This window comes from Struthio camelus, chromosome 38 (genome assembly GCF_040807025.1).
Source record: "Struthio camelus isolate bStrCam1 chromosome 38, bStrCam1.hap1, whole genome shotgun sequence".
NCBI classification, from domain to species: domain Eukaryota; kingdom Metazoa; phylum Chordata; class Aves; order Struthioniformes; family Struthionidae; genus Struthio; species Struthio camelus.
The window spans coordinates 115,692-139,337 of NC_090979.1; the positions used below are offsets into that span (position 1 = coordinate 115,692).

Here is a 23,646-nt window from a genome sequence, read left to right on the forward strand (position 1 = left end):
CGCCTGGGGCAGCACCATGTTGGGGCCTGGCGAGCCTCGACGCCTGGGGCAGCACCATGTTGGGGCCTGGGCAGCGCCATGTTGGGGCCTGGCGAGCCTCGACGCCTGGGGCAGCACCATGTTGGGGCCTGGGCAGCGCCATGTTGGGGCCTGGCGAGCCTCGACGCCTGGGGCAGCACCATGTTGGGGCCTGGCGAGCCTCGACGCCTGGGGCAGCACCATGTTGGGGCCTGGGCAGCGCCATGTTGGGGCCTGGTGAGCCTCGACGCCTGGGGCAGCACCATGTTGGGGCCTGGGCAGCGCCATGTTGGGGCCTGGCAAGCCTTGACGCCTTGGGCAGCGCCATGTTGGGGCCTGGCAAGCCTTCACACCTGGTTTATTTGGGGATGGGGTGCAAGCCTGAACGCCTGGGTCCCCCCAGCCAGGCTCTTTTGGGCAGGAAGGGCTCAGCTGCCCCCTGCAGCAAGGGAGAGGAGGCTGTCGAGGGCAGCGAGGCCTCCGGGGCGAGAGGAGGAGGCGCCCGGACGCCTGGGTCCCGCCGCCGGACGCAGGGACACGCAGCCGGCCGGAGGGACGTGCTGGTTTATGGGGGGGGGGGGCGGCGCCGTCAGCCCTCCCGCAGGAGCTCCTCGAGCATCTCCTCGCACATGTGCAGCGCCCGCGCCACGTGGAAGCAGCCTGCGGCGGCAGAGCGGGTGCCAGGCCCCGTTAAACCAGTATCCTCCCCCCGTAACGCCAGTACAGCTCCCAATGCCCCAGCAGGCAGGGCGCCCCGGGGATACCACCCGTCTCCCCCCGCCCGCTGTGGTGGTCCCAGGCGTCCGGGTGAGCCCCCACCTCTCGTCACGTACCTTTGAAAGGGCCCCCCTTGATGGTCAGCGCCACGTTGCCCTCACGCGACAGGTACCCAAACCACTCGCCGTGCTCAGGGTCGCGAAACTGGGGGAGAGATGGGGACGTAAGAGGGGGGCCCAGGCGTCCGGGCCCCCTGCTCTACCCCCCAACCCTGCAGATTCCGGCATCCCGGTGGGCTCCCCGCGTGCCCCGTTGCTCCACCGGGGACCCAGGCGTCCGGGTAACCCCCCCGCCACTCCCCCGCCGGGGACCCAGGCGTCCGGGGCACCTTGTCGAAGGTGTAGTCGGCGACGCGCTGGAAGGCCTCGAGGCGCTCGGGCCGCCGGTCGTGGGCGTAGGCGGCCAGGAGGGCCACCATGGCCTCGGCGTGGGGCCACCACAGCTTCATGCTCCACTCCAGCTGGGCAGAGGCGGCGTCAGAGCCCGGCGCGGGGGCCCAGGCGTCCGGGCGCCCACCCCGGCCCCACGGCGTACCTGGGTGGGGCAGTGCCCGTCGGCGTCGAGGAAGGCGAAGAGCCCCCCGTGCTCGGGGTCCCAGCCGCGCCGCAGGGGGCCCTCGATGAAGCCGGCGATGGCGCGGGCCGCCAGCGCCTCGTCGCCCCGGCGCTGGGCGAAGCGCAGCAGGAACCAGCCCGCCTCGATGGCGTGGCCTGAGGGGTCGGGGGGGGTCACGGCAGCGGACCCAGGCGTCCGGGGGGCCCTGCTTGGCCCCCCCCCCGCCCCATCACCGACAGCATCCCACCCCGCTGCCCTCGGGGACGTCCCGCTTCCCCCGCTGCCACCTCCAGGGTGCCCCCATGTCACCCCCTGCTTCCCACTGCCCCCCCCGCCCCGGGGGGCCCAGGCGTCTGGGCTGCCCCCACCCCCCGGGGGCCCAGGTGTCTGGGGGACCCCAGCGTGGGGCTCACCGGGGTTCAGCAGCCGCCCCATGCTCCCCGGCAGCTCCTTCCCATCGGGGGAGACGTTTTCCAGCACGACGGAGTCGCCCCGCTGTGGGGGCAGGTGGATTTGGGGGTGCCTGGGGTAGGGTTGGGGGTGCACCCAAGCAGCTATGGGGGCTTGGGGGGGGATCCCGGAGCAGATTTGGGGTCCAGGGGGGATCTGGGAGTGCCAGGGAGATCCCAAGGGTGCAAGGAGGGGGTCCCAGCAGGGGTCGGGGGGGTCTCGGAGTGCTCCCAGGGAAATGGGGGGGAAATGAGGGGGTCTTAGGAGTGTCCTGTGGGGGTGCCCGGTCAGATTTGGGGTGCAGGAGGGTCCATAGGGGACTTGGGGGTGCATGAAAGACCCTAAGGATATTTGGAGGGTACAGAAGGCTCCTGGAGGGGGGAAATTGGGGTGGTGTGGGAACACCTGGGGTACAAAATCTCCTGGGGAGGATTTGGGGGTGTGTGGGGGAGACACAGGCTATTTGGGGGTGCAGGAGGCTCTGGGGGGGAATTAGGGAGCACTAGGGCATTTAGGGATGCAGGAGGCTCCTTGGGGGGAATTGGGGGGCACTGGGGATATTCCGAGGTGCAGGAGGCTCCTGGAGATGTAGAAGGTGGTTGTGGAGGGGGAAGCTGGGGTTTTGGGGGTGCAGTGGGCTGCGGGGAAGGGGGGAGGATTTGGGGAAGGCTGTGGGGGTGTGAGGGTGCCCCCCCCAGGTAGCAGGGGGGGCTCGGGGGTACCTGGAGGTGGGCGAGGAGCCGCTGGGCGCCCCAGGCCGCCAGCTCGTCCAGCGTCTCGTCATCGCCGCCGCCGTCGCGGAGCTGCTCGGCCAGGCCCAGCACCATCATGGGCACCGCCAGCGCCTCGTGGGGGGGGGCCCCTGCCAGCTGGGGCCGCCCCAGCTCCTGGGGGGCCTCGCGGGCCCAGCGGGCCACCGCCGCCGTCCACTCCCGCGCCGCCGCCTGCCGGCGGGACCCAGGCGTCCGGCGCGGTCGACACCTCTCCCGAAAGGGGGTGCCCTCCTCCCCTCCCCTCCCCTCCCTCGGGGGGCCCAGGCGTCCGGCTCACCCGGTAGCGGGGCTCGCCGGCGGCCCGGCCCAGCTCGTCGAGGCCCAGGGCGCAGAAGACCTCGCTGAAGACGGTGCGCTGCAGCCGGGCCGGGCGCCCGTCGCGGCTGAGGGCGAAGGCGGCGCGGGGCGAGCCGGGCTCCAGCCGGGCGCAGCGCAGCAGGAACTCCCCCCCTGCGGGGACCCAGGCGTCCCAGTGACTGCCGGGCGCGCCCCTCCGGGGGGGCCCAGGCGTCCGGGAGCCCCCCCCCACCAACAAGACGTCTGGACGCTCTCACCTGCCCGAGCCGCCTCCAGGATTTCGGGGCGCCGAAATCGGGGCACTTTCCGGTAGAGTCGGGAGTAGACCCACACCTGGTTGGGGGGGGGGGACAGCGGAGGAGCCCAGGCGTCCGGGTGCCCCGGCCCCGCCCCCCCAGCCCGGGAGGGCCCTGGCGTCCGGGCTCACCTGCCGGCCCTGCAGCCACACGTACTTGGTCTCGTCGTAGACGGTGCCGTCGCGGCTCAGGCACGAGAAGAACCCGCTGCCGGGGTGGGGGGGGACGAGGGTCACCCGGACGCCTGGGCCCCTGTCCGGCTCGGTGGGGGGTGGGGTGGGGGACAAGGGTTCGGCTCCCCGGACGCCTGGGCTCACCCGTGCTGGGGGTCGTGCGAGTGGCGCTCCCAGAAGGCGACGGCTGCGTCCAGCTCCGCCGCCACCCGCTCGCGCCAGGCGCTCAGCGACGCCATCGGCCTCGGGGGCTCCGCTGTGGGGCGCCCCACGGAGCCCTCAGCCCCGCAGAGCGGGCCCCCACGTCCCGCCTCCCCCCCCCCAACCCCGCCGGCCTCATAGACCCGGCTCCGCGGCCCCGTGGAGCGGCCCAAAGACCCATAACCCCGGTTGTGGGTGCCCCAAAGAGCCCTCAGCGCCTTAGCCCCAGCCCCACACACCTCTCAGCCCCATAGCCTTGGCTGTGGGCTGTCCCACAGGCCCTCAGCCCCATAGACTGGGCCTGAAGACCCCTCAGCCCCATAGCCCCAGTAGGGGGGCACCCCACAGACCCCACAGCCCCAGCCCCACAGAGCCCTCCGCCCCACAGACAGAGCTTGCGGGCACCCCACAGGCTCAGGCCCAGCCCCATAGCCCAGGGGCCGCCCCACAGACCCCCCCCCAGCCCCATAGCCAAGGGAGGGGGCCCCATAGACACCCCCCTGCCCCACACCCCGGGGGGGGAGGCCCACAGACCCTCCCCAGCCCCACAACTGAGGGGCTGCCCCACAGATCTCCCCCCTGGCCCTACAGCCAAGGGAGGGGCCCACAAGAGCCCCCTCAGCCCCACAGCCGGGGGGGGGGGGAAGACCCATAACCCCCCCCCAAGCCGAGGGGGGAGGCCCACACGACCCCCCCAGCCCCACAGAGCCCCCCCAGCCGAGGGGCTGCCCCACACGACCCCCCCCCGGCCCCACAGAGCCCCCCCAGCCGAGGGGCGGCCCCACACGACCCCCCCCGGCCCCACAGCCGAGGCCGCCGCGGACCCACCGAGGCGCCGCGCCCGCCGCCCCGTCACGAGACCCCGCGCCGCTGCCCCCGCCCCGCCCCGCCCCTTGGGCGCCTCGGCCCCGCCCCCGGATCCACCCAGGCCCCGCCCCGACCACACTGGCCCCGCCCCTTGGGCGCCTCGGCCCGGCCACAGGCCCCGCCCCCGGACCCATCCATGCCCCGCCCCCCATCCTCAGGCCCCGCCCCCCGGCCCACAAAACACCCCCCTTTTCTTTTTTACTCCAAAAAAATGTCTTTTAATTGTTCAAAATAGCACAAAAACGACAGATACGGACAGCACGGGGGGGAGGGGGGGCAGGCCCCCCCCAATACACTATAATACACGGGACCCCCCCGCCCCACGCGGGGAGGGGGGCCGGGCGCGCGGGGCCCCCCGGCCGCCCCACGGCGGGGTCTGTACAGAGGGGCCGGGGGCCCCGCGGGGGGGGGGGGGGGCGGGGGGTACAAAACTTCATTCCAGCAACTGCAACAGGTAAAAAAGGCCCCCCCACCCCCCCCTCCACCGCGGCCGCCGAGGGGCCCAGGCGTCCGGGCCCCCCCCGGCGTGGGGCGCGGGGTCCTTCACTGCCCGTCGGCCTTGGGCTTCTTTGGAGCGGATTTCCTGGGGGGGGGGGGGAAGGAAGTGGGGGGCAGCCCCACGGCAGCCCGGCCCCCCCAGACCCCCAACCCTGCCCCACATCCCTCCCCAGCTGCATGGTGCCAGCCCACAGCCCCCCGCTCCAGCCCCACAGAAGCCTGCGGCCCCTTCCAGACCCCAAAATCCAGCCCCACAGTCCCCAAATCCAGCCCCAAAGCCCAGCCCCAAGGCCCCCTCCAACCCCAAATCCAGCCCCAAACCCAGCCCCATGGCCCCCTCCGACCCCAAAACCCAGCCCCACGGCCCCCAAACCCAGCCCCACGGCCCCCTCCGACCCCAAAACCCAGCCCCACGGCCCCCAAATCCAGCCCCAAAACCCCCTCCGACCCCAAAGCCCAGCCCCACGGCCCCCTCCGACCCCAAAGCCCAGCCCCACGGCCCCCAAATCCAGCCCCAAAACCCCCTCCGACCCCAAGCCCAGCCCCACGGCCCCCTCCGACCCAGCCCCACAGCTCACTCACATGTCGGGGGACGAGAGCGGCCGCTTGCTGGCTGGTTTGGCCACCGAGCCGTCCTTGCTGGATTCTGCGCAGGACACGGGGCGTGAGAGACCCGGACGCCTGGGCCCGTCCCCTAAAACCTCACCCAGGCCCCCCCCAGGACTGAGCCCCGCACCCAAAGGCGACCCGGCGGTGACGGGAGGACCCTGACTCGCCCCATGGGGCGGTCGCTCCGTCTTGCAGGCCAAGGGCAGGGTCCCCGCCAGGCAGCAGCAGGGGCCGGGGCCCCGGCGTCCGGGCCGCTCCCGCTCACCTTGCAGCCACCGGACCTGGGTGGCGGGGCCGTAGCCCTTCTCGTTGCGGGCGGCGATGCGGAAGATGATGGCCGGCTTGGTGGTGTAGTCGATGTGGGCGGTGGAGAGGCTGCCGGACTGCACCAGGCAGGAGGGGCTGGGCCCGCAGTAGACCCGCATGAAGGCCAGCTGGGCCGGGGCGCCCTTGGCCTCGCCGCCGCCGCCGCCACCGCCGGCCCCTTGGATGGCCAGGTACACCGAGTACTCCACGATGCGCCCCGACGTCACCGAGGGAGGCTCCCACGTCAGGTGGGCCCCGTCTGGGCTCTGCCGGGCAAAGATGAAGAGGGGAATGTGGGATGGGGCTCACCACGGAGGGGGAACGGGGACGCGTGGGATAGGGGACACGGATGTGTCAGCTAGAGCGCGCAGATAGGGGACACGGGGCAGGATGGGGATGCATGGACCAGGCCATGGGGGACACAGTGGGGGAGAGGGACGTCTCAACCAGGGGATGGCAACGTGGTGGAGGACAGGGACACCTCAACCAGGGGATGTGGTACGAGGACAGGGGACATGGCCTGGGACAGGGACACGTCAGCCAGGCCATGGGGATGGGGGACACAGCAAGGGACAGAAGACACGGTAGGGGGATGGGAGACATCAGCTAGGACACAAGTATGGAGGACAGTTAGGGACAAGGACGTGTCAGCCAGGCCATAGGGATGGGGGACACCGTGGGGCACAGCGACAAGGGACGTGGTGGGGAGCAGGGACGGCAGATGTGACAGAGGATCGAGACATACGCTGGTGAGGACAGGGGACATAGCAGGGGACATCAGGGAGGACATGCGGTAGAGGACAGGGACGTGCTGGTGGATACCCGGGAGGGCAGGAGAACTGGGCTGTGGGGCGTCCCCGCCGTGGGGCAGGACCCACCTTGCTGATCTTGATGGCGCAGGGGGCGCCAGGGAAGCCGGGCAGACAGGTCTTGAAGGCGGAGATGTCGGAGAAGGGCCCGCGGCCGCAGGCGTTGAGCCCGGCCACCCGGAACTTGTAGGCCGTCCCCGGCTGCAGCTCCTGGCGCTTCAGCTGCGAGTAGTCGGGCACCGAGCCCGAGTCGTCCTGCGGGGGCCACGGAGGGACGTCAGGGGGACGGGGAGGGGTGCTGGGGTGCCCACGGGGGCGTTGGGGTGGCAAGGGGTGCCTATGGGGACATCAGGATGTCCATAAGGGACGTCAAGAGCACAAGGAATGCCCGTGGAGACATTAGGATACCTATAAGGGACCTCGACAGGACAGGCGAAGCCTGTAGGGACATCAGGGGGACAGGGAACGCCCATGGGGACACCAGGATGCCCGTAGGAGACATCTGGGAGACAGGGGAAGCCCCCTGGGGACAGAGGATGCCCATAAGGGACATCAGGGGGAACAAGGAACGCCCGTGGGGACATCAGGAGAACAAAGGATGCCCATGGGGACATGAGGACACCCACAGGGGACATTAGGAGGACAGGAAATGCCCGGGCGGGGGGGGGGGGGGGGACATCAGGAAGCCCATAGGGGACACTGGGATGCCCACAGACAGACTCCAAGGGTGCCCGGTGGGTTTTGGGGGACCAGTGGGGTGGGACCAGGTCCCCAGACTCACATCGGTGGCAGGGGCATCCTCAGGCGGGAGGAAGTAGTGCGTCACCATCATGTTGGTGCCCTTGATGACGCCAACGTCGAACCACTGGTTCTCTTTCTTGGCCAGCACCTTGGGGGGCTGCGCCGAGGGGTCTGGCTTCTGCAGGGGGGAGGGGGGGGGGACCATCAGCCAGGCCCGAGACCCTCAGCAGCCCCCAGCCCCCCCCAGGATCCACCTCCAAACCCTCCAAGCCTCCCGGGACCCCCTGTGCCAACCCCACGGTGCCCCCCACTCACCACCGGAGCAGCTTCGATGCCGTTAGCCACCTCGGCCAGGGCCGCGGCCGCCTGCAGCTTGGCCGGACTCGGTCCCACCACAGGCTGGGGGGCCACGAAGGTGTTTGAGGGAGCCAGACCTGGGGGGGGAAGAGAAGAGGGGAGCACGGGTGAGACCTCGGCACCGCGAGGGACCCCGGTGTCCAGGTGCTCCCACTTCCCCCCCCCCCCGGGGGGGCTCGGCCCCCACTTACCCTGCTGTGGACCCAGGCATCCGGGTGCCCCCATCCCCCATGGGGACTCCAGCACCCAGGTGCCCCCTCCCACCCCCAAAGCGGGCCCAGGCGTCCGAGGCTCACCATCGGCGGGGGCGGGCAGCAGGGCGCTGGGGGGGCCGCCGGGGGGGCCCAGCTCCCCCAGCCCGTTGGCGTCGGCGGCCGGGTCGTTGAGGCTGTCGGCGGGCGCCAGGGCCTCGGTGGGGAGGTGGGGGGCGGCCGGGGGGGCGGCCGGCGCAGGGGGGGCGGCGGCGGGGGCCGGGGGGGGCGCCGGGGGGGGCCCGGCCGCTGCTGCCGCCGCCGCGGCCGCCGCCGCCTCCTGCAGCTGCTGCTGCTGCTGCTGCACCAGGGCCGCCAGCTCCTGCTGCGTCAGCACGATGGGGATGGCGCCCGGCGGCCCCTCGGGCCCCTCGGCCCCCAGCGGGCCCAGCTCCGGGGGGCCGCCGCCGGGCTCCCCGCTCTCCAGGGGCTCCGCCGCGCCTGCGGGGGGGACATCCGCGGGTCACCGGGGACGGGGGGGGGACACGCGGGACGCCCCGCTCGCCTCCCCCCCTCCCTGACGCTGCCACCGCGGGGACGGGGGCTTCGCCTGCCCTGGGGACGCGATGGCCATGGGGACAGGGATGGGGACGCCCCAGGGGGAGGGGGACACCCCGGGGCAACAGGGATGGGGACATCCTTAGAGGGAAGGAGGACATGGTGGTGGGGACAGGGACACCCTTACGGGGATGCACATGGGGCCAGGCCACCACCACGGGGATGAGGATGGGGAAGGGAACACCCTGGTGGGGACAGGAACAGGGACGGGACACCATTATCGAGACATGCACACCCGCACAGGAGGGAAGATGGGGACAGGCCACCAGTGTGGGGACACTGTTATGGGGATGAAGATGGGGACAAGACGTCAAAACAGGGATGAGGATAGGGACACGACACACCTCGATGGTGATGGTGTCCCTCGAACATGGACAGGACACCGTCATGAGACCACCGTTATGGGGATAGGAACAGGATACCATTATGGGGACGGGGACACCCCCATGGTGACAGAACTCCATTAGAGGGTTGAAGACATCCCGATGGCAATGGGAACAGGGACGCCATTATAGAGATGGGGACATCCCGACAGCGACGGGAAGGGGACAGGACACCGCCGTGCAAGTGCGGATGCCCTTATGGGGACGAGGACGGGGACAGGACGGCGTTAGGGCCCCAGGGCCACCCCGACGGGGACAGGGCCGCCGCGCGTCACTCACCCATGACGGCCTGCTGGGCGGCCTGCAGCACGGCCTGGATGGCCAGGGCCTGGGCCTCCTCGGTGGCGGCGGCCTGCGCGGCGGCCTGCGCGGCGGCCTCGGCGGCGGCCGTCACCGCCAGCTCCTCGGGGGTCAGCCCCGTCACCACCAGGGCCGGGGGCCCCCCAGCCGCTGCCGCCGGCCCCCCCAGCGGCGCCTCCGCCATCAGCTCGGGGGGCAGCCCCAGCCCCTCGGCCTCGCCGCCGCCGCTGGCGGGGGGCAGCACCACCACGGCCAGGGGCTCCGGTGAGCCCGGGGGGGGCCCTGCTGCTGCCGCCACCGTTGTCGTCGTCGTTGTCGGGGTGGTGGGGGGGCCCGGGGGGGTCGTCGCCGCCGCTGCTGCGGCCGCCGTGGCCGGGGGCTCGGGGGGTGCCGGCGTCGGGGAGTCGCTTGTGGGGGGCTCAGGGGGCGCCGGCGGGGGCTCTGTCAGCGACGAGATGCTCTGGGGGGGGGGCCAGAGCTGGGAGTTAGGGGGGGGGTGTCACAGTCCCCTTGTTGTGTGCCCCCCCCCAATGCTGCTGATCCCTGTCATCTCGGCCCTGACCCTGTGTCCCCCCTCCGAACCCCTCCCTGGTCCCCAAAGCCCCCCCATGGTCCGCAACGTCCCCTCAATCCCACCCAGTCCTCAGCGTCCCCCACCGTGTCCCCAATACCCCCTCCCTGGTCCTCAGCGTCACCCTCCGTCCCTTCCCTGGTCCTTAACGCTCCCTCACATCCCCCAAGCTCCTCAAGAGCCCCCCTGTCCCCGATGTCCCCAATAAGCCACCCAGCAGGGTCCTCCTTGCTCCATGATGTCCCCCCATATCTCCTCCCCGGCCCCCCGTATCCCCACTCACCGGGACAGCGGGTCCCGGGGCCGGCGTGGACTGGGTGACGGTGGTGACGGCCCGGGGCTGGGTGGCCCCCGGGGCGCTGGGCCCGGGGCTGGGGGTGCTGGGGGGCACCCCCTCGCCCGGGGTGGGCTCTGGCTCCCCTTGCCCGTTGGCAGCCGGCGGCGGCGGCGGGTCTGCAATGAGAAACGGGGCGCAGGGGGGAGACGAGGGGGTGAGCGTGGCACCTCCACGGCTCCCGCTCCCACCCCAGTCCGCCCCCCCCAGCGGCGCGTCACCTTGGTTGGCACCCATGCTGGAGGTGACCGTGGTGGCCGTGTGGGTCGTCCCCGTCTCGTGGGTCTCGCAGGGGGGGTTGGAGCAGCCGTGCAGGGGCAGGGGGCTGGGGGGGCCCTCGGGGAGCCCCGGAGCGTCTCCGGCGGCCGGCGGGGCCCCCTCGGCCGGCGTCATGGTGGTGCCGGTGGCTGCCGTCTCGTGGGTCTCGCAGGGCGGCGAACCCTGCTCCGGCCCGCTGCTCGTGCCGGCCGTGGCCGTGGTGGCCGTGTTGGTGGTGCCCGTCTCGTGGGTCTCACACGGGGGGTTGCTGCACGGCCGGGGCCCCACGGCAGCGGTGGCGCCCAGCTCGGGGGGCTGGCACGGGGGGCTGGCACAGGACCGCGACGTGGTGGCCACCTCGCACGGCGGGTCGGGGCACGTCCGCGCCGCTGCGGCGCTGGCAGTCGCGTTCGTGGGGGGCGTCTCGTGGGCTTCACGCGGGGGGTCGGGGCACGGCCGCGACGTGGCGGCCGCCGTGGTGGTGGTGGCCGTGTTGGTGGTGCCCGTCTCGTGCGTCTCGCAGGGCGGGTTGGAGCAAAGCCGCGAGCCCGTGGCCGCCGTGGTGGTGGTGGCCGTGTTGGTGGTGCCCGTCTCGTGCGTCTCGCAGGGCGCGTTGGAGCAAAGCCGCGTGGCTGTGGTGGGGGTGTTGGTGGTGCCCGTCTCGTGCGTCTCGCACGGCGGGTTGCCGCAAGGCCGGGGCCCCGCGGCCGGGTTGAGCGGGTGCGTTTGGCACTGTTGATTTTCAGCCCCCATCCGGTCCCCGTGGGAGCAGGCGGCGGCCACGGACATGGTGGTGCCGGTGGCCGTGGTCTGCTGGGTTTGGCACGGGGCGCCGGCCGGCTCTGCTTGCCCCCGGCCCAGGCAGGACCGGGCCGTTGTGGGGGTGTTGGTGGTGCCCGTCTCGTGGGTCTCGCACGGCGGGTTGCTACACAGCCGGTGTCCCAAGGCCGTGGTCGTGGTGGCCGTGCTGGTGGTGCCCGTCTCGTGGGTCTCGCACGGGGGGTTGCTACACGGCCGGTGTCCCGTGGCGGTGGCCGTGGTGGGGGTGTTGGTGGTGCCCGTCTCGTGGGTCTCGCACGGCGGGTTGCTGCACGGCCGGTGTCCCGTGGCCGTGGTGGTGGTGGCCGTGCTGGTGGTACCCGTCTCGTGGGTCTCGCACGGGGGGTTGGCGCAAAGCCGCAAGGCGGCGGTGGCCTCGTGGCTCTCGGCGCAAGCCCGCGGCCCCGCGAGGGCCCGCACCGTCATGGTGGTGCCGGTGGCCGTGGTCTGCTGAGTTTGGCACGGGGCGCCGGCGGCCACGCCGCCCCCAGGGCGGCCCAAGGCCGTGGTGGGGGTGTTGGTGGTGCCGGTCTCGTGGGTCTCGCAGGGCGGGTTGGAGCAGAGCCGCGATCCCGTGGCCGTGGTGGGGGTGTTGGTGGTGCCCGTCTCGTGGGTCTCGCAGGGTGGGTTGGAGCAGGGCCGGGGCCCGGCGGCCAGCGTGGTGGTGGCCGTGGCCGTGGTGCCAGTCTCGTGGGTCTCGCAGGGCGGGTTGGAGCAGGGCCGGGGCCCGGCGGCCAGCGTGGTGGTGGCCGTGGCCGTGGTGCCGGTCTCGTGGGTCTCGCAGGGCGGGTTGGAGCAGGGCCGGGGCCCGGCGGCCAGCGTGGTGGTGGCCGTGGCCGTGGTGCCGGTCTCGTGGGTCTCGCAGGGCGGGTTGGAGCAGACACGGACCACGCTGCCGTTGGGGGGCAGCCCCTCGGGGCCGTCGCACACGAACTGGAGCTGGGCGGCGGGCGCCAGGCCGCCCACGTTGGCCACCACGGTGGTGGTGGCCGTGTTGGTGGTGCCGGTGTCGTGGGTCTCGCAGGGCGGGTTGGAGCACACCAGGGTGACGGTGCCGGGCCCGGCGTCGGCCTGGCCCGAGTCGGCGAGGGTGACGGTGGCGGCGGGCTGCTCCGTGGTGGGGGAGGCCAGGATGGAGACAGGGAGGTCGTGCACGGGCTGCGCCTCCACTCCGCTGGGCGTCGTGATCAGCGTCACCTGCGTGGGCTGGGACACGGGCTGCCGCCCGGCGTCGACATCAGCGGCCGCCCCGAATCCCCGCTCGGGGTCTCCGTCACTTGTCCTCCCCCGCATCGTGGGGCTCCCCCGGACCTCACAGTCTTTGGGGGAGCCATGCGTCCCCAAAACTGCAGGTGTCACCCCCAAATCCATGGGTCTCCTGTGGCCTACAGGCACCGCCAGCACCCCAGGGCTGTTCCTCCCCAAATATGTCCCCATGTCACCCTCAAATCCACGGGTCCACAGTAGCTTGAGGGATCCTGCCGGTAATCCATGGCCATCACCCCAAATCTGTGGGTGCTCACAATTCACACGGCCCCCAGAGCAGGAGACCAGGGTCCCTGGCGATCCACAGTTTTGTCACCCTGTATCTGTGCTCACGTCACCCCCAAATTCCCAGGTCCCCGGTGACCTATAGGGTGCTACCATTGATCTTTAGTCATGCTCCCCATATCCATGACCATGTCTCCCCCAGATCTGGGTCCCTGGTGACCCCCAGCCTTGTCTTCCCTCTGCCCCCGCCCCCCCCCCCGAAATCCCCTCAGCGTCTCACCTGCATGGTGATGGTGGGGGTGCCGAGCCCGCTGGCGGCCGTCATGGTGGTCTGGGCGGCCGAGACGGTGATGGCGGCAGGGTTGATGACCTGGCTGGAGAGCGTGGCGATGGTGCCCAGCGTGGTGATGGGGGTGGCCAGCGAGGCGTTGGTGCTGTGGGCCCCAGCCCCGGCCAGGCTGGTCGACACGGTGCCTGTCACCGTGCCCAGCGTGGTGACGCCTGCGGGGACGTGGCAGGGAGAGGCGTTAGGGACGCGAGCGGAGCGTTAGGGAGCAAGGGGGACGGCCCCTGTGGGTGCCGTCACCAGTGATGGCTCTGGGGACAAAAGGAACCGCTAGAGGCGCTTACCCGTGGTGCCCTTCACCACCAGCGTGGTGACGGTGGGCTTAACGGCAGAGACGGTGACCGGTGTCACCAGGCGGACGCCTCCCATGGGCACCGTGCGCAGGATGGTGCCCGGCTGCCCGGGAGCTCCTTTGAGGACCACCTAGAGGTAAGATAACACAGAGGGATGAACAGGGTGGCCCCAGGGGACGCGTGACAGCTAAAGGGACAGGCCACAAGTCCCCTACGCTCACCTGCGTCACCCCTTGCTGCCCATGGCCCGTGGCCAGCTTGGGGACGGCTGTGATGATCTTGGCGGGGGTTCCCGTGCCCGACGTCATGACCTTGGTGGTGATGATGGTGATGGGCGACTTGATCCCGGGGCTACTAGTGACACCTAGGAGGAGAGCGGAGGGACACGAGGGACGTCAGGGCCGCAGGGCGCCCAGCTCGTGTCCCCACCCAACCCCGGCACGGACCCCCGCCGCTTACCAGTGGCCCCCGACTGGGTGATGATGGCCGACATGGGGATGGTTTTGATGATGGTGGTGGTGCCCGGCTTGGTGGTGCTGGGCGAGACGCTGCTGATGCCCAGGATAGTGGGTTTGGTGGCCGTGGCGCCCGCCTGCGTCGTCGTCAGGATGGTAGTGGGCTTCCCGTCCGCCGACGTCACCAGTTTCAGGATGGTCCCAGCCGGCAGCGGCCCCTTCGTCTGGGCGGATGGTGGGGCAGGGGTGGTTAACAGGAGCAGGACACCGGGGTCCCCAGGGAGAGGGGTCTCTGGGACGGGGGTGGGGATCAGGCCTGGACACGAGGGTCCCCACGAGCAGTGGTGGTGGGGGGGCTCACCTGGATGATCTGGGTGACGGGGCCCGTGGACGCCTGCCCGGTCACTGCTGACGTCTGCACCGGTTTGGTCTGGACCACGGACATCACCTTGCCCAGGTTGGAGATCTGGTGGTTGGGGGCAGGGGTGGGGGGGAAGAGTAAGGCATGCTGGGACACTGGAGGAACACTCCCACCCACTCCTCCTCCTCCGTGTCACCAGGGTCCCCCAGCAACACCCCCCCGGACGCCGAGGTCCCCGGGGCACTCACCAGGGCGCTGCCCCCGGGGACGGAGATGGGGCTCTTGACCAGGGTGATGGTCTTGGTGACGCCGCCCACCACGGTGGTCATCACCTGGGCCTGCTGGGCCACCGTCACCGTCCCCGACTTGTGCACAGTGATGATGGGGCGCGTGGCCGTGTTGGTGGTGGGGGCTGCCCCCGAGGTGCCCACCTGGGCCGCTGCCGTCTTCAGCATCCGTGTGGCCGGGTTGCTCACCTGAGGAAGGGAGGGAGGTGGCTCGGGTGCCTGGGTCCTCCCCGGACGCCTGGGTCCCCTTCGCCGGCCCCCCCTCGGCTCTAGCTCCGACGCGCCTCCCGGCTCTGGGATGCCGACGTCACCCCGGACGCCTGGGACCTTCTCCCCAGCAGCCAGCGATGGTCTCAAGCATCGTCTCTGGCAGCCCTCGAGTCCCTCTCGGCTCTCCCAAAAACCAACCCCGGATGCCAACGTCCTCCCTGGATTCCCGAGCTTTTTCCCCCAACCCCAGCCCGGACGCCTGGGTCCCGGGGGCCTTACCATGACGGGGGAGGAGGCCACCTTGACGGTGGCAGGCAGCGTGGTGGTGCCGGGCGAGACGGCCACCGTCTTGACGATGGTGGCGCCGGCGGGGACGCTGAGCACCGTGGGGGCCGAGGCCGGCGGGATCTTCTGGGTGGCCGCGGCCGCCGCCGCCAGCGCCGCCATGCCGCTCATCTGAGGGCTGCTGCCGATCACCTGGGGGGGCGGGGGGGGGACGGGGTGGCCTGTGTCCCTTCGCGGGTCCCTGGCATCTCACGGGGCCCCTCTCCCCACCACACGAACCCCCCCCGGGATGTCCCCCCTCCGACTGCGCTGTACCCCTCTCCACGTCCTTCTGCACCACCACGTTCCTTCCGTGTCCCCCATCCTCTCTCCTGCTGTCCCCCGTGTTTGCCCGTGTTCCCACGATGTCCCCTCTCCTGTTGCCCTGTCCCACGTCCCTCAATGTCCCCCCACAACCCCTCTCCTGTCCCCCCATGTGTCCCTTACTGTCCCCATGTGTCCTCCCCCACGTCCCCCCCATCCCTGCCACGTGCCCCCTCAGTCACTCACCGTGCCCTGGGGGCTCTGGGTGGGCACCACCATGCGGACGCCGGCCGGCAGGGACGTCACCGTCACCGGGGCCTTGCCGGGCTGCCCGGCCGAGCGCACTGTCACCAGGGGGGGCCCCGCCGCCGCCGGGGGCCCCGTCACCTTCAGCACGGCGGGGACGCCTGTGGCAGGGGGTTAGCGCGCGCCGGCACCCCGCGCATCCCCTCTTGCTTGCGTCCCCGACCCCTCCTGCGTCCCTCGTCCCCAACCCGTGTCCCCACGTCCCCCATCTGCGTCCCCAACCCCTCCCGTGGCCCCACGTCCCCTCTCCCTGTATCCCCCGTCTCTGCACCATCTTTGCCCCTGCTTTCCCCCATCCGCGACCCCACGTCACCCCTGTCCTCGCGTAACCTGCCCTCACCCCTTCCTTTTCCCGTCCCCTTTATCGCTGCATCCCCCGTCCCCCCCTCCGCGTCCCCGCTGCTCACCGGGGGTGCGGGCGGCGCTGGCCCCGGGCAGGGGGGTGGCCGCGGCGGCGGGGCCGGGCGGCAGCACCTGCAGGGTGGTGGTGGGCGGCGCGGCGGGGGCCGGCGGCGGCAGCAGCGTCAGGCCCACGGGGCCCAGGGGCTGGGGGGCCGCCGGGGGGCCGGGGGCGGCCGCCGCCGGCGCGGGGCTCTTGGGGGGGTTGGCGGGCACTGAGGGCACGGGGGCGGGCGCCGGCGAGGCGGCCGCCGGGATCTCGTACTTCTGCAGCTGCAGCAGGTAGGAGTCGGCCGTGGGCACCGGCCCCCAGCTCACCTCCAGCGACGTCGTGTTGGCCCGCACCAGCTGCACCCGGGCCGGCGCCGGCGGCCGCTCTGTAGGGGGAACGTGGGGGTTAGAGGGGGGCGCCGGCACCCCGAGATCCCCTCCTGAGCCACCCCTCCATCCCCCGGGACACCCCAAGGTCTCTGCAGGGCCCCAGGGACACCCCCCCCGGGCCTGGGGACACCCCAGGGCCCCAGCAGGACATGCCAGTGGCCCTCCTCGGACTCCTCAGGGCCACAGGATGGACACAAGGACCCCCCCAGGGTCCCTTCAGGGCCCCAGGGACCCCCTGGAGCCCCACTGGACACCCAGGACGGTACTGGGAACCGGTCCGGACACCCTGGAGCCTCAATGGGAAACCCAGTGGGCACCCGGGGACCCTCCAGAGTCCCCAGAGTCCAAATAGGACCCCCTAGTCTTCCTCCTGGGACACCCCACGGACCCTGGATGGCCCTGGGGACCCCCCAGATGCCCCACAGCCCCAGTGAGAAACCCCACAGAGCTAGGAAACACCTGGGTACCCACCTAGGACACCCCAAGGTCCCAGTAGGACACCCCAGGGCCTCCACTGAGACCTGGGAGACCCCCCCAGGACCCAAGGGATGCCCAGGGTGCCCCTCCAAGACCCCTCCCAACACCCAGCTGGAGCCCAGGGACCTCTCAAGGTCCTAGCCAAGGCCCAGGGACCCCATCAAAGACCCCAGGTGAGACCCAGGGACCCCCCCCCATCCCCCAACTCACCGGTCTCCAGGTACCAGAGATCCTTGCAGCAGACCTGGTTGTTCCAGGCTTTGCGGTAGCCGTCACGGCCGCTCCAGATGTAGAGGCGGGTGGTGATGGCCACGGCGCAGTGCCCGGCCCGGGCCCGTGGCACGTTGTCCTCCAGCGTGTCCATAAGGATGGGCTCCCACGCCATGGAGTCTGCGGGGAGAAGGGGGGGGGAACGCCTCAGAAAGGGGGAAGGGACACAAGGACGCTGCGTTGTCACCCCACAGCCAAGTCCAGGCAGGGCGCTGGGGAGCATGGGGAGAGATGTGGGGGCAGTTTGGGGGGATCCCTTACCCTAGCTCAGGCAGGCTAGGGAGGTTTGCCAGTTCAGTTGACCCCTTGCCCAGGTAAGGCAGGTTGGGAGAAGCTCGAGGGTTCAGGGGTAGATTTTGGGGGTGCAAGAGGAGTCCTTTCCCCAGGCTGAAGCAGACCGGGGGGGGTTGCAGGGTCCCTTACCCAGGTTGAGGCACGCCAGCGTGTTCGTGCACTTCCACTCTTTCTCGTGTGTGGCCACCTTGACGTCGTCCATGACGAGTGGCACCCAGCCTCCGAACACGTACATCCTGGGGGGGGGCACGACAGGGGGCTCAGGGGGGCCTGCAGGACCCCCACAGCCACCCCCAGGGAGGGATATGGGGGTGGGGGACCCCAAAAGCAATCTAGGGGGGACCAGGGCAGACAGCTAAGGAAGCCTCAGAAGAGGGGTCAGCGGGGTGGCGGGGAGGGGACACCCACATCCATCCAGGAAGGAGTGGGGGGGGGGTCCGGGGACCCCCACGCTGAGTAGAGATACGGAGGGAATTGTGTCTTGGAGAGTGACAAATCCGTCAGGGAGTCCAGGGAGTTTGGGGAGCCTTTGCATCCATCTTGGAGAGCACAAGAAAGGGTCAGAGGAGCTTAGGGGACCCCCCCCCAAATCCATCCAGGGAACCAGCCCAGGATTAGAGGGCTTTAGGGGACTCCTGACTCACTTGTTGCCGATGGTGGTGGCCGAGTGGAGGCTACGGGGAAGGGGGGCGACCCCGCTCAGGCTGGGCTTGTTCCACGTCAGCGTCTCTGCCGGCAAGAAGGGAGAAAAACGGTGACACGCTGCCTAAAACAGCCGACGGCCCCGCACGCCCCCACCTCGCCAGGCACCCAGGCGTCCCGGCTTACCGATGTCGAGAGTCCAGAGATCGCCGAGGCGGCAGCCGCTCATGCCGCCGTAGATGACGAGCTTGGACTTGCGGCTGTCGCGCTCGGTGTAGACGACGGCGGTGTGCGACTCCCGGGGGGGCGGCAGCACCCCGTAGGTGATGGGGATGTCCCAGGCCACCACCCCCGAGCCGGGGCGCAGCTCCAGGATGTACAGGTCGTTCAGGTACCGGGGGATGTTGTTCTTGGGGTCCTCGCTATCGTTGGCCAACCCCCCGAAGAGGTAACACTTGTTGCCCACGAGGGAGAAGCTGTGGCCCAGGCGGGGGCAAGGCGGCGGCCCGTTCTTGGGGGTCTTCGCCTTGAGCCGCTTCCACTCCCAGCGGCTGGCCTGCAGCAGAGTGCCCACGCGCGGGGTTTTTTCGGGGGCTATGGCCCCAAAACCCACCGCCCCCCACCATCCCGAAGGACCCCGGTGTCCGGGATGCCCCAGGGAAACGGGTGTCCAAGATCCCCCAGGCTCCTCCTGGACAACCCAAGTGTCTGTGAAGGCAGGCGGGCGTTTGGGGACCCAGGCGTCCAGGGCGTCCCCTCCCCCCCGCCCGGGGACCCAGGTGTCCGGTACCTGGAGCTCGTAGAGGTCGTTGCTGTACTTGCCGTACTCCACCATGCCGCCGAAGACCAGGAGCCGGGTGCCGTCGCAGACGAAGCCGTAGGCGGCACAGCCGGGCGGGATGTCGCCCCGCACCGCCGGGATGAACCACTGGTTGGTGGCTGGAAAAAAGGGGTTTTTTTTTTTGGGGGGGGGGGGGAATGTCAATCAGTTCGGGGGGGGGGCAGGCCTGCAGGACCACCCCCACCACATACACATGGGGGGCTGGGAAATGCTGCCCCATCCCAACCAAAAATTGGCCCCGAGTGTCCCAAAAGGGGAAACGAAGGGTTAATGGGGGGGGAGCAATTAGCAGCCTGGATGCCTGGGCGTGCTGATGGGGGAGGAGGGGAAGCCCGGACGCCTGGGTTCCCCGCCACGGCCCCGGTGCACCCTGGGACACCGGAGGCCCCCCCCATCCTGTCTCCATGGCGACCGAACCACCGCTGGTGGGGGGGGGGGGAATCCCATAGAGAAGGGGAAACCACCTTGACCCCACAGGGACCCCCCAACCCCAGACCCTATGGGGACACTGGGGACCCCCCAGACCACACGGGTGCCCCAGGGACCCCCCAGACCCCATAGAAACCCCAGGGACTCCCCACACACCACGGACCCCCCCCCGCATACAGAGACCCCCTATACCCCAGAGAGATTCCCCAGATTACATGGGGACCCCCTGTACCCCATAGGGCCCCCCCAGATCACAAGGGACCCCAGGGACCCCCTATACCCCATAGGGACCCCCCCGATCACATGGGGACCCCAGGGACCCCCTATACCCCCCCCGGCGGGCTCACCGGTGTTGTAGACGTGCAGCTCGTCGACGATGCCCTCGTTGCCGCCCCCGAAGACGACGATGAGCTCCTTGATGGCCACGGCGCGGTGGCCGTGCCGGGGCCGGGGCACGGGGCCCGACCAGCCCACCACCCGCTTCCAGCGGGGCTGCAGCGCCGGGGTGGGGGCCGGGGCGCCCGCCGGCGGGGACCCCCCTCCGGGGGCCGGGGCCGCCATGGGCCCCCTCTGCCTATCCTGCAAGGGGGCGCGGCGTCAGCGCGGGCACAGGCGGGCGGGCGCCCGTCCCCTGCCCCAAACCGCCCCACGCCGGGGGCAACCCCCCCCCCCAAACGAGCCCCTCGGGACCCCCCGGCAAGCGCTCCTAAACCGCGTGGGTTTTCCGCTTCCCGCGATTATTTCTGTGTCCTCGGAGCTGCCCCTCGGCTCTTGCGACCACCCCCGCGCTCCAGAACTCCTTCACTCCGCAAAATAAAGCCCAAACTCTGCTTATTACTAATTTTTAGAGCCTCCGCGTTTGCGTACCCAACTCCCGCTCGCGTTCCGGCGCTCCACAACTAACAAGGGAGCCGAATTGCTGCAACTGCCCCAAAAACCTGCAATTTGCTCACTTTCCACAGTTCTCCTGCCTCCCGGGTGTGTAACTGCCCGCCGGCTCTCGCAGCTGCCCGGTAACCCCCGAAACGGGCTCCAGGCTCCGCAAATCCCCCCAGTTTCTTGCAGCTGCTTCCCCACCCGCGCGCCTCTGAACAGTTCTCCCAACTGTGCTGTTTCACCCCGTTTTTTGCAGTTATTCTTACCCTCAGCCTTAAAATCAGCAATAGCCCCCCCCACTTTCTGTAATTACCCCCCCCGCCGCACCCGTGCAATTAGCCGCAACCCGTGCAATTGCCCCCGGGCTACGCAATTAGCTGCCACCTCCTAATTTTCTTCCAGCTCCTGCAACGGCCCCCGGGGCGCTGCAATTACCCCTCTCCTTCTCCCCAAATCACCCCGGAGCCCCGAAAAATGCCCCCGCACCGGTGCCGTCACCCCCTCCAACCCCCCCCGGCTCTTGCACTTAGCGCCAAACCCGTGCAACTCCCGCCCCCCCCGCCGGGGCCCGGTGCAACGGCCCCGGGGCTCCGCAATCCCCCCCCCATATTTGCCCCCCGGCCCGGTGGAGCTCCCCCCCGGGGCAATGCCCTGGGCTCGGGGAGCCTCGCCCTCCCCCCCCCCCCCCAAAGGAACCGGGGCTCTGCCCCCGCCTCGCCCCCCCCGCCGTGCGGGGCCCTGGGAGCCGCCATCTTGTAGCTGCCCGGGCGGAAAATGGCGGCCTCCCTCCCTCCCCTCCCCCGCCCCGGTGCCCAGCGCTCACCGCCGCCCCGCGGGCGCTGACCCCTCCCGGCTCCCGTCCGCCCCCCCCTTCCGCGGCAGCGACTCGGCGCCCCTCGCGGCTTCCGTCTCCCCCGTCCGCTCGCGCCGGAGGGGGCGGGGCTGGGCCAGCGGGGCTCACGGCGGCGACGGGCGCCTTCACGCCGCCCTGGGAGCCGCCATCTTGCGCCTGTGTCGAAGGAGCCGCTCCTCTCCCCGCCCGCGGGCCGCGCGGAGCAGGGCGGGATGGCGGCGGGCGAGAGGGCGGGGCGCCGCGGCACCGCCCACGGCGCGGTCCACCTCCCCTCCCTGGGCGCCGCCATCTTGGGAGGGACGGAGGCCGCCATCTTGGGAGGGAGGCAACGCGGGAGGGGCCTGCCCTCCCGGAGCTCCGTTGCCCGCCGGGGTCCCCGCAGCCTTCCCACCACCCCGGCTTGCGGCGGGGGCGGGCGCTGCAGCCCGGCCAGGGGGCATCGCCGCCCCCTCCGGGCATTGTCTCTCGCCCCGCCCTTCCTATCGCTCCCCCTCCAAACGGCCGCCCCCCTCCCGCTACGGCCCCGCCCCGCTGTACCGTGCGGCCGCCCCCCCCCCGGCGCCCGCGGCGATACTCTTCCCCGACGCCCTTAGGGAGTGAGCTGGCAGCGGGCAGCTAACCCTCCCCGCCGCCCCTCGTTCCTCCCCTCAAAAACACAGGGTCGTACGGCGGCTCGGCCGGGGCGGGCGCCGCCATGTTGGAGGCGGAGACCCGGGCGCCGCCATCTTGGCGGGAGCGCCCCGAAACGGCGCGCAGGAGGCGGGCAGGGGAGGGGGACGGTGCCGCCGGGCGCGGCGCGCAGCCCCCGCCGCCGCCGCCCGCCAGCGGCCTCGCTGCCCGCCGCCCTCCCGCTCCGCGCTGTACGGCGCCGCTCCCGACAGCGCCGCCATACTGCTCGGCCGGGTGGGCGTGGCCACGGGAGGTGGGCGGGGAGGCCCCACCCCTCCCCCGGGCGCCGAGCCCCGCCCACTCCCGGGCACTCCTTAAGGGGGACCGTTTCCCCCCCCCCGCCCCTCGCACCCCCAAACCCGCTGGAGTCCCCCAACCCCGGCGGACGCCTCCAGCCCGGCATGAGCGCCGCCATGTCGCGGGAGACACCGGACCTGCGCCCCCCGCAGCCTCCCAGCGGTGCAGAAACGGGCAGCGGGGGGGAAACACAAAGGAAAACCCCCTAAAACCCGAGAAAACCCCGCGCCCCGACGGCCGGACAAACCCGCCGAACAGTGTTTTACCCCCGCGGCTGCTGCCTCAGTTTCCTTCCCGACTGCGGAGCCCCCTCCCCAAAAGGCGAGCGCTGTACGGAGAGCTCAGACCGCCATGGGCGCCGCCATTTTGGATGCCGCGGCCCCGCCTCCGCCCCGACAACCCCTCCTCCTCCTGGGCGCCGCCATGCTGGCCCCGGTCAGCTCCGCCCCTCTCCTTTGCTCCCTCAACCCCGCGCTTTCCTCGCAGTCGCCCCAGTTCCCCGCTGTTTTGGCTCCGCCGAGCTGAATTAAGCGGGACCGAAGCTCCCGCCCGCCCCCCCCAACCCCGTGCACGACGGAGAGGAGCCATATTGGGTGTGGCAGAGCCGCCCCCTCCTTCCCCCTGCTGCTATTCGGGATTTAAAGAGCTCTTCCAGCCGCTTTATGGATCACAGCAGTGCCTTTTCCCAAGGCGGGTGAATGAGGAAATAAGGTTTAACAGGAGCGCCTCCATCTTACCCACCCGCCCCCCCGCAGTGCCCGGATGGCCGCACTCCCAAGATGGCGGCCCCGCGAGACCCGGATATAAGACCACCGGCCCCCCCCTTAGAGTACCCCAGTGTCCCGGATGTTCCCCTCCCAAGATGGCGCCGCCGCCTGCCCGCCCAAAGCAGCCCCTCCCACCCGGTGCCCGCGCCTCTAACCGTCCTTCCCGCCCGATTACCCGGATGTGGCTCCTTTAGCGGGAAGGATCCAAGGTGGCGGAGCGGCCGGGTACCCGGATGTGGGGAGGAGGGGTCACAAGATGGCAGCGTGCTGCTCTACGGGCGGCGGTCCAAGATGGCGCCGCCCGGTCCCCGGATGTTGTTCCTCCTCCTCCTCCTCCTTTTCCTCCTCCGGACGCGGACAAGATGGCGGCGCCTGGCCGAGGCGGGAAGCAAGATGTCGGGCGTCCCCGCGCGCCGCCTCGCCTCCCCCCTGCCTGCCCCCCCGCCACCCCCGAGGAAGTGCCCGGATGCGGCGCCCCAAGATGGCGGAGGCGGTAGGTCGAGGCGGCCGCGGCTCTCCAAGATGGCGGCCACCGCCGGACCCGGATGCGGCCGCGCGCGTCGGCGCGCCGCGCCCCTGCCCCCCGCACCTGCTCGCACCGGCCGCTCGCGGCCACGAGGCGCCGCGCGAACCCGCCGCCGCCGATCGCTCCGGCCGCTGCCGCCGCGCCGAAAGGCCGAGAGGGGCCCGCCCGCCGCACCGACTACTGGCTCTTGGGAGCCGCCATTTTGGACGCGTCTCCTCCACCCGGCACAAACATGGCGTCTCCCAGAACCCGGATGGTGGCGCCTAACGGTTTAATCCGTCCCTGCGCATGCGCCAGCCCCTCTCCTCCGCTTGCGCGCAGGCGCGGCGGCCTCCCTCCAGCCTGGCTCCGCCCCTGGCGCATGCGCGCTGCCACACACCTCCCTCC

General features: G+C 71.2%; 2 protein-coding genes across 6 annotated transcripts; both read right to left on the reverse strand.

Annotated features, from left to right (window-relative positions):
• Positions 1-359: 359 nt before the first annotated feature.
• RENBP (renin binding protein) lies at positions 360-4,413 on the reverse strand. Of its 3 annotated transcripts, none has more exons than XM_068924208.1 (11): positions 4,369-4,413; positions 3,484-3,595; positions 3,298-3,373; positions 3,128-3,203; positions 2,851-3,023; positions 2,523-2,603; positions 1,764-1,845; positions 1,330-1,505; positions 1,124-1,255; positions 852-939; positions 360-678 (listed from the first exon to the last, which is right to left on the reverse strand). In XM_068924208.1, exons 2-11 carry the CDS (start codon positions 3,576-3,578, stop codon positions 608-610), a joined length of 1,050 nt encoding a protein of 349 aa, XP_068780309.1. In that variant the 5' UTR covers positions 3,579-3,595; positions 4,369-4,413; the 3' UTR covers positions 360-607. The 3 variants fall into 3 exon arrangements, with proteins under 3 accessions (XP_068780309.1, XP_068780307.1, XP_068780308.1); XM_068924206.1 differs by having other exon boundaries at positions 2,523-2,744; XM_068924207.1 differs by lacking the exon at positions 1,330-1,505 and having other exon boundaries at positions 1,124-1,329; positions 2,523-2,744.
• Positions 4,414-4,634: 221 nt separating this feature from the next.
• On the reverse strand, positions 4,635-23,456 carry HCFC1 (host cell factor C1). 3 transcript variants are annotated; one of them, XM_068924093.1, is made up of 27 exons: positions 23,323-23,456; positions 22,909-23,105; positions 19,619-19,850; positions 18,792-18,940; positions 18,188-18,557; positions 18,004-18,088; positions 17,489-17,595; positions 17,006-17,185; positions 15,946-16,314; positions 15,479-15,639; positions 14,924-15,121; positions 14,396-14,623; positions 14,148-14,252; positions 13,791-14,010; positions 13,553-13,695; positions 13,323-13,461; positions 12,973-13,193; positions 10,346-12,419; positions 10,074-10,243; positions 9,199-9,679; positions 8,024-8,419; positions 7,686-7,804; positions 7,411-7,548; positions 6,699-6,884; positions 5,780-6,086; positions 5,488-5,551; positions 4,635-4,990 (listed from the first exon to the last, which is right to left on the reverse strand). In XM_068924093.1, the coding sequence occupies exons 3-27, from the start codon at positions 19,830-19,832 to the stop codon at positions 4,951-4,953; spliced, it is 6,864 nt and encodes a 2,287-aa protein (XP_068780194.1). In that variant the 5' UTR covers positions 19,833-19,850; positions 22,909-23,105; positions 23,323-23,456; the 3' UTR covers positions 4,635-4,950. The 3 variants fall into 3 exon arrangements, with proteins under 3 accessions (XP_068780194.1, XP_068780193.1, XP_068780195.1); XM_068924092.1 differs by lacking the exons at positions 22,909-23,105; positions 23,323-23,456 and adding an exon at positions 20,971-21,197; XM_068924094.1 differs by lacking the exons at positions 22,909-23,105; positions 23,323-23,456 and adding an exon at positions 20,225-20,780.
• Positions 23,457-23,646: the final 190 nt, after the last annotated feature.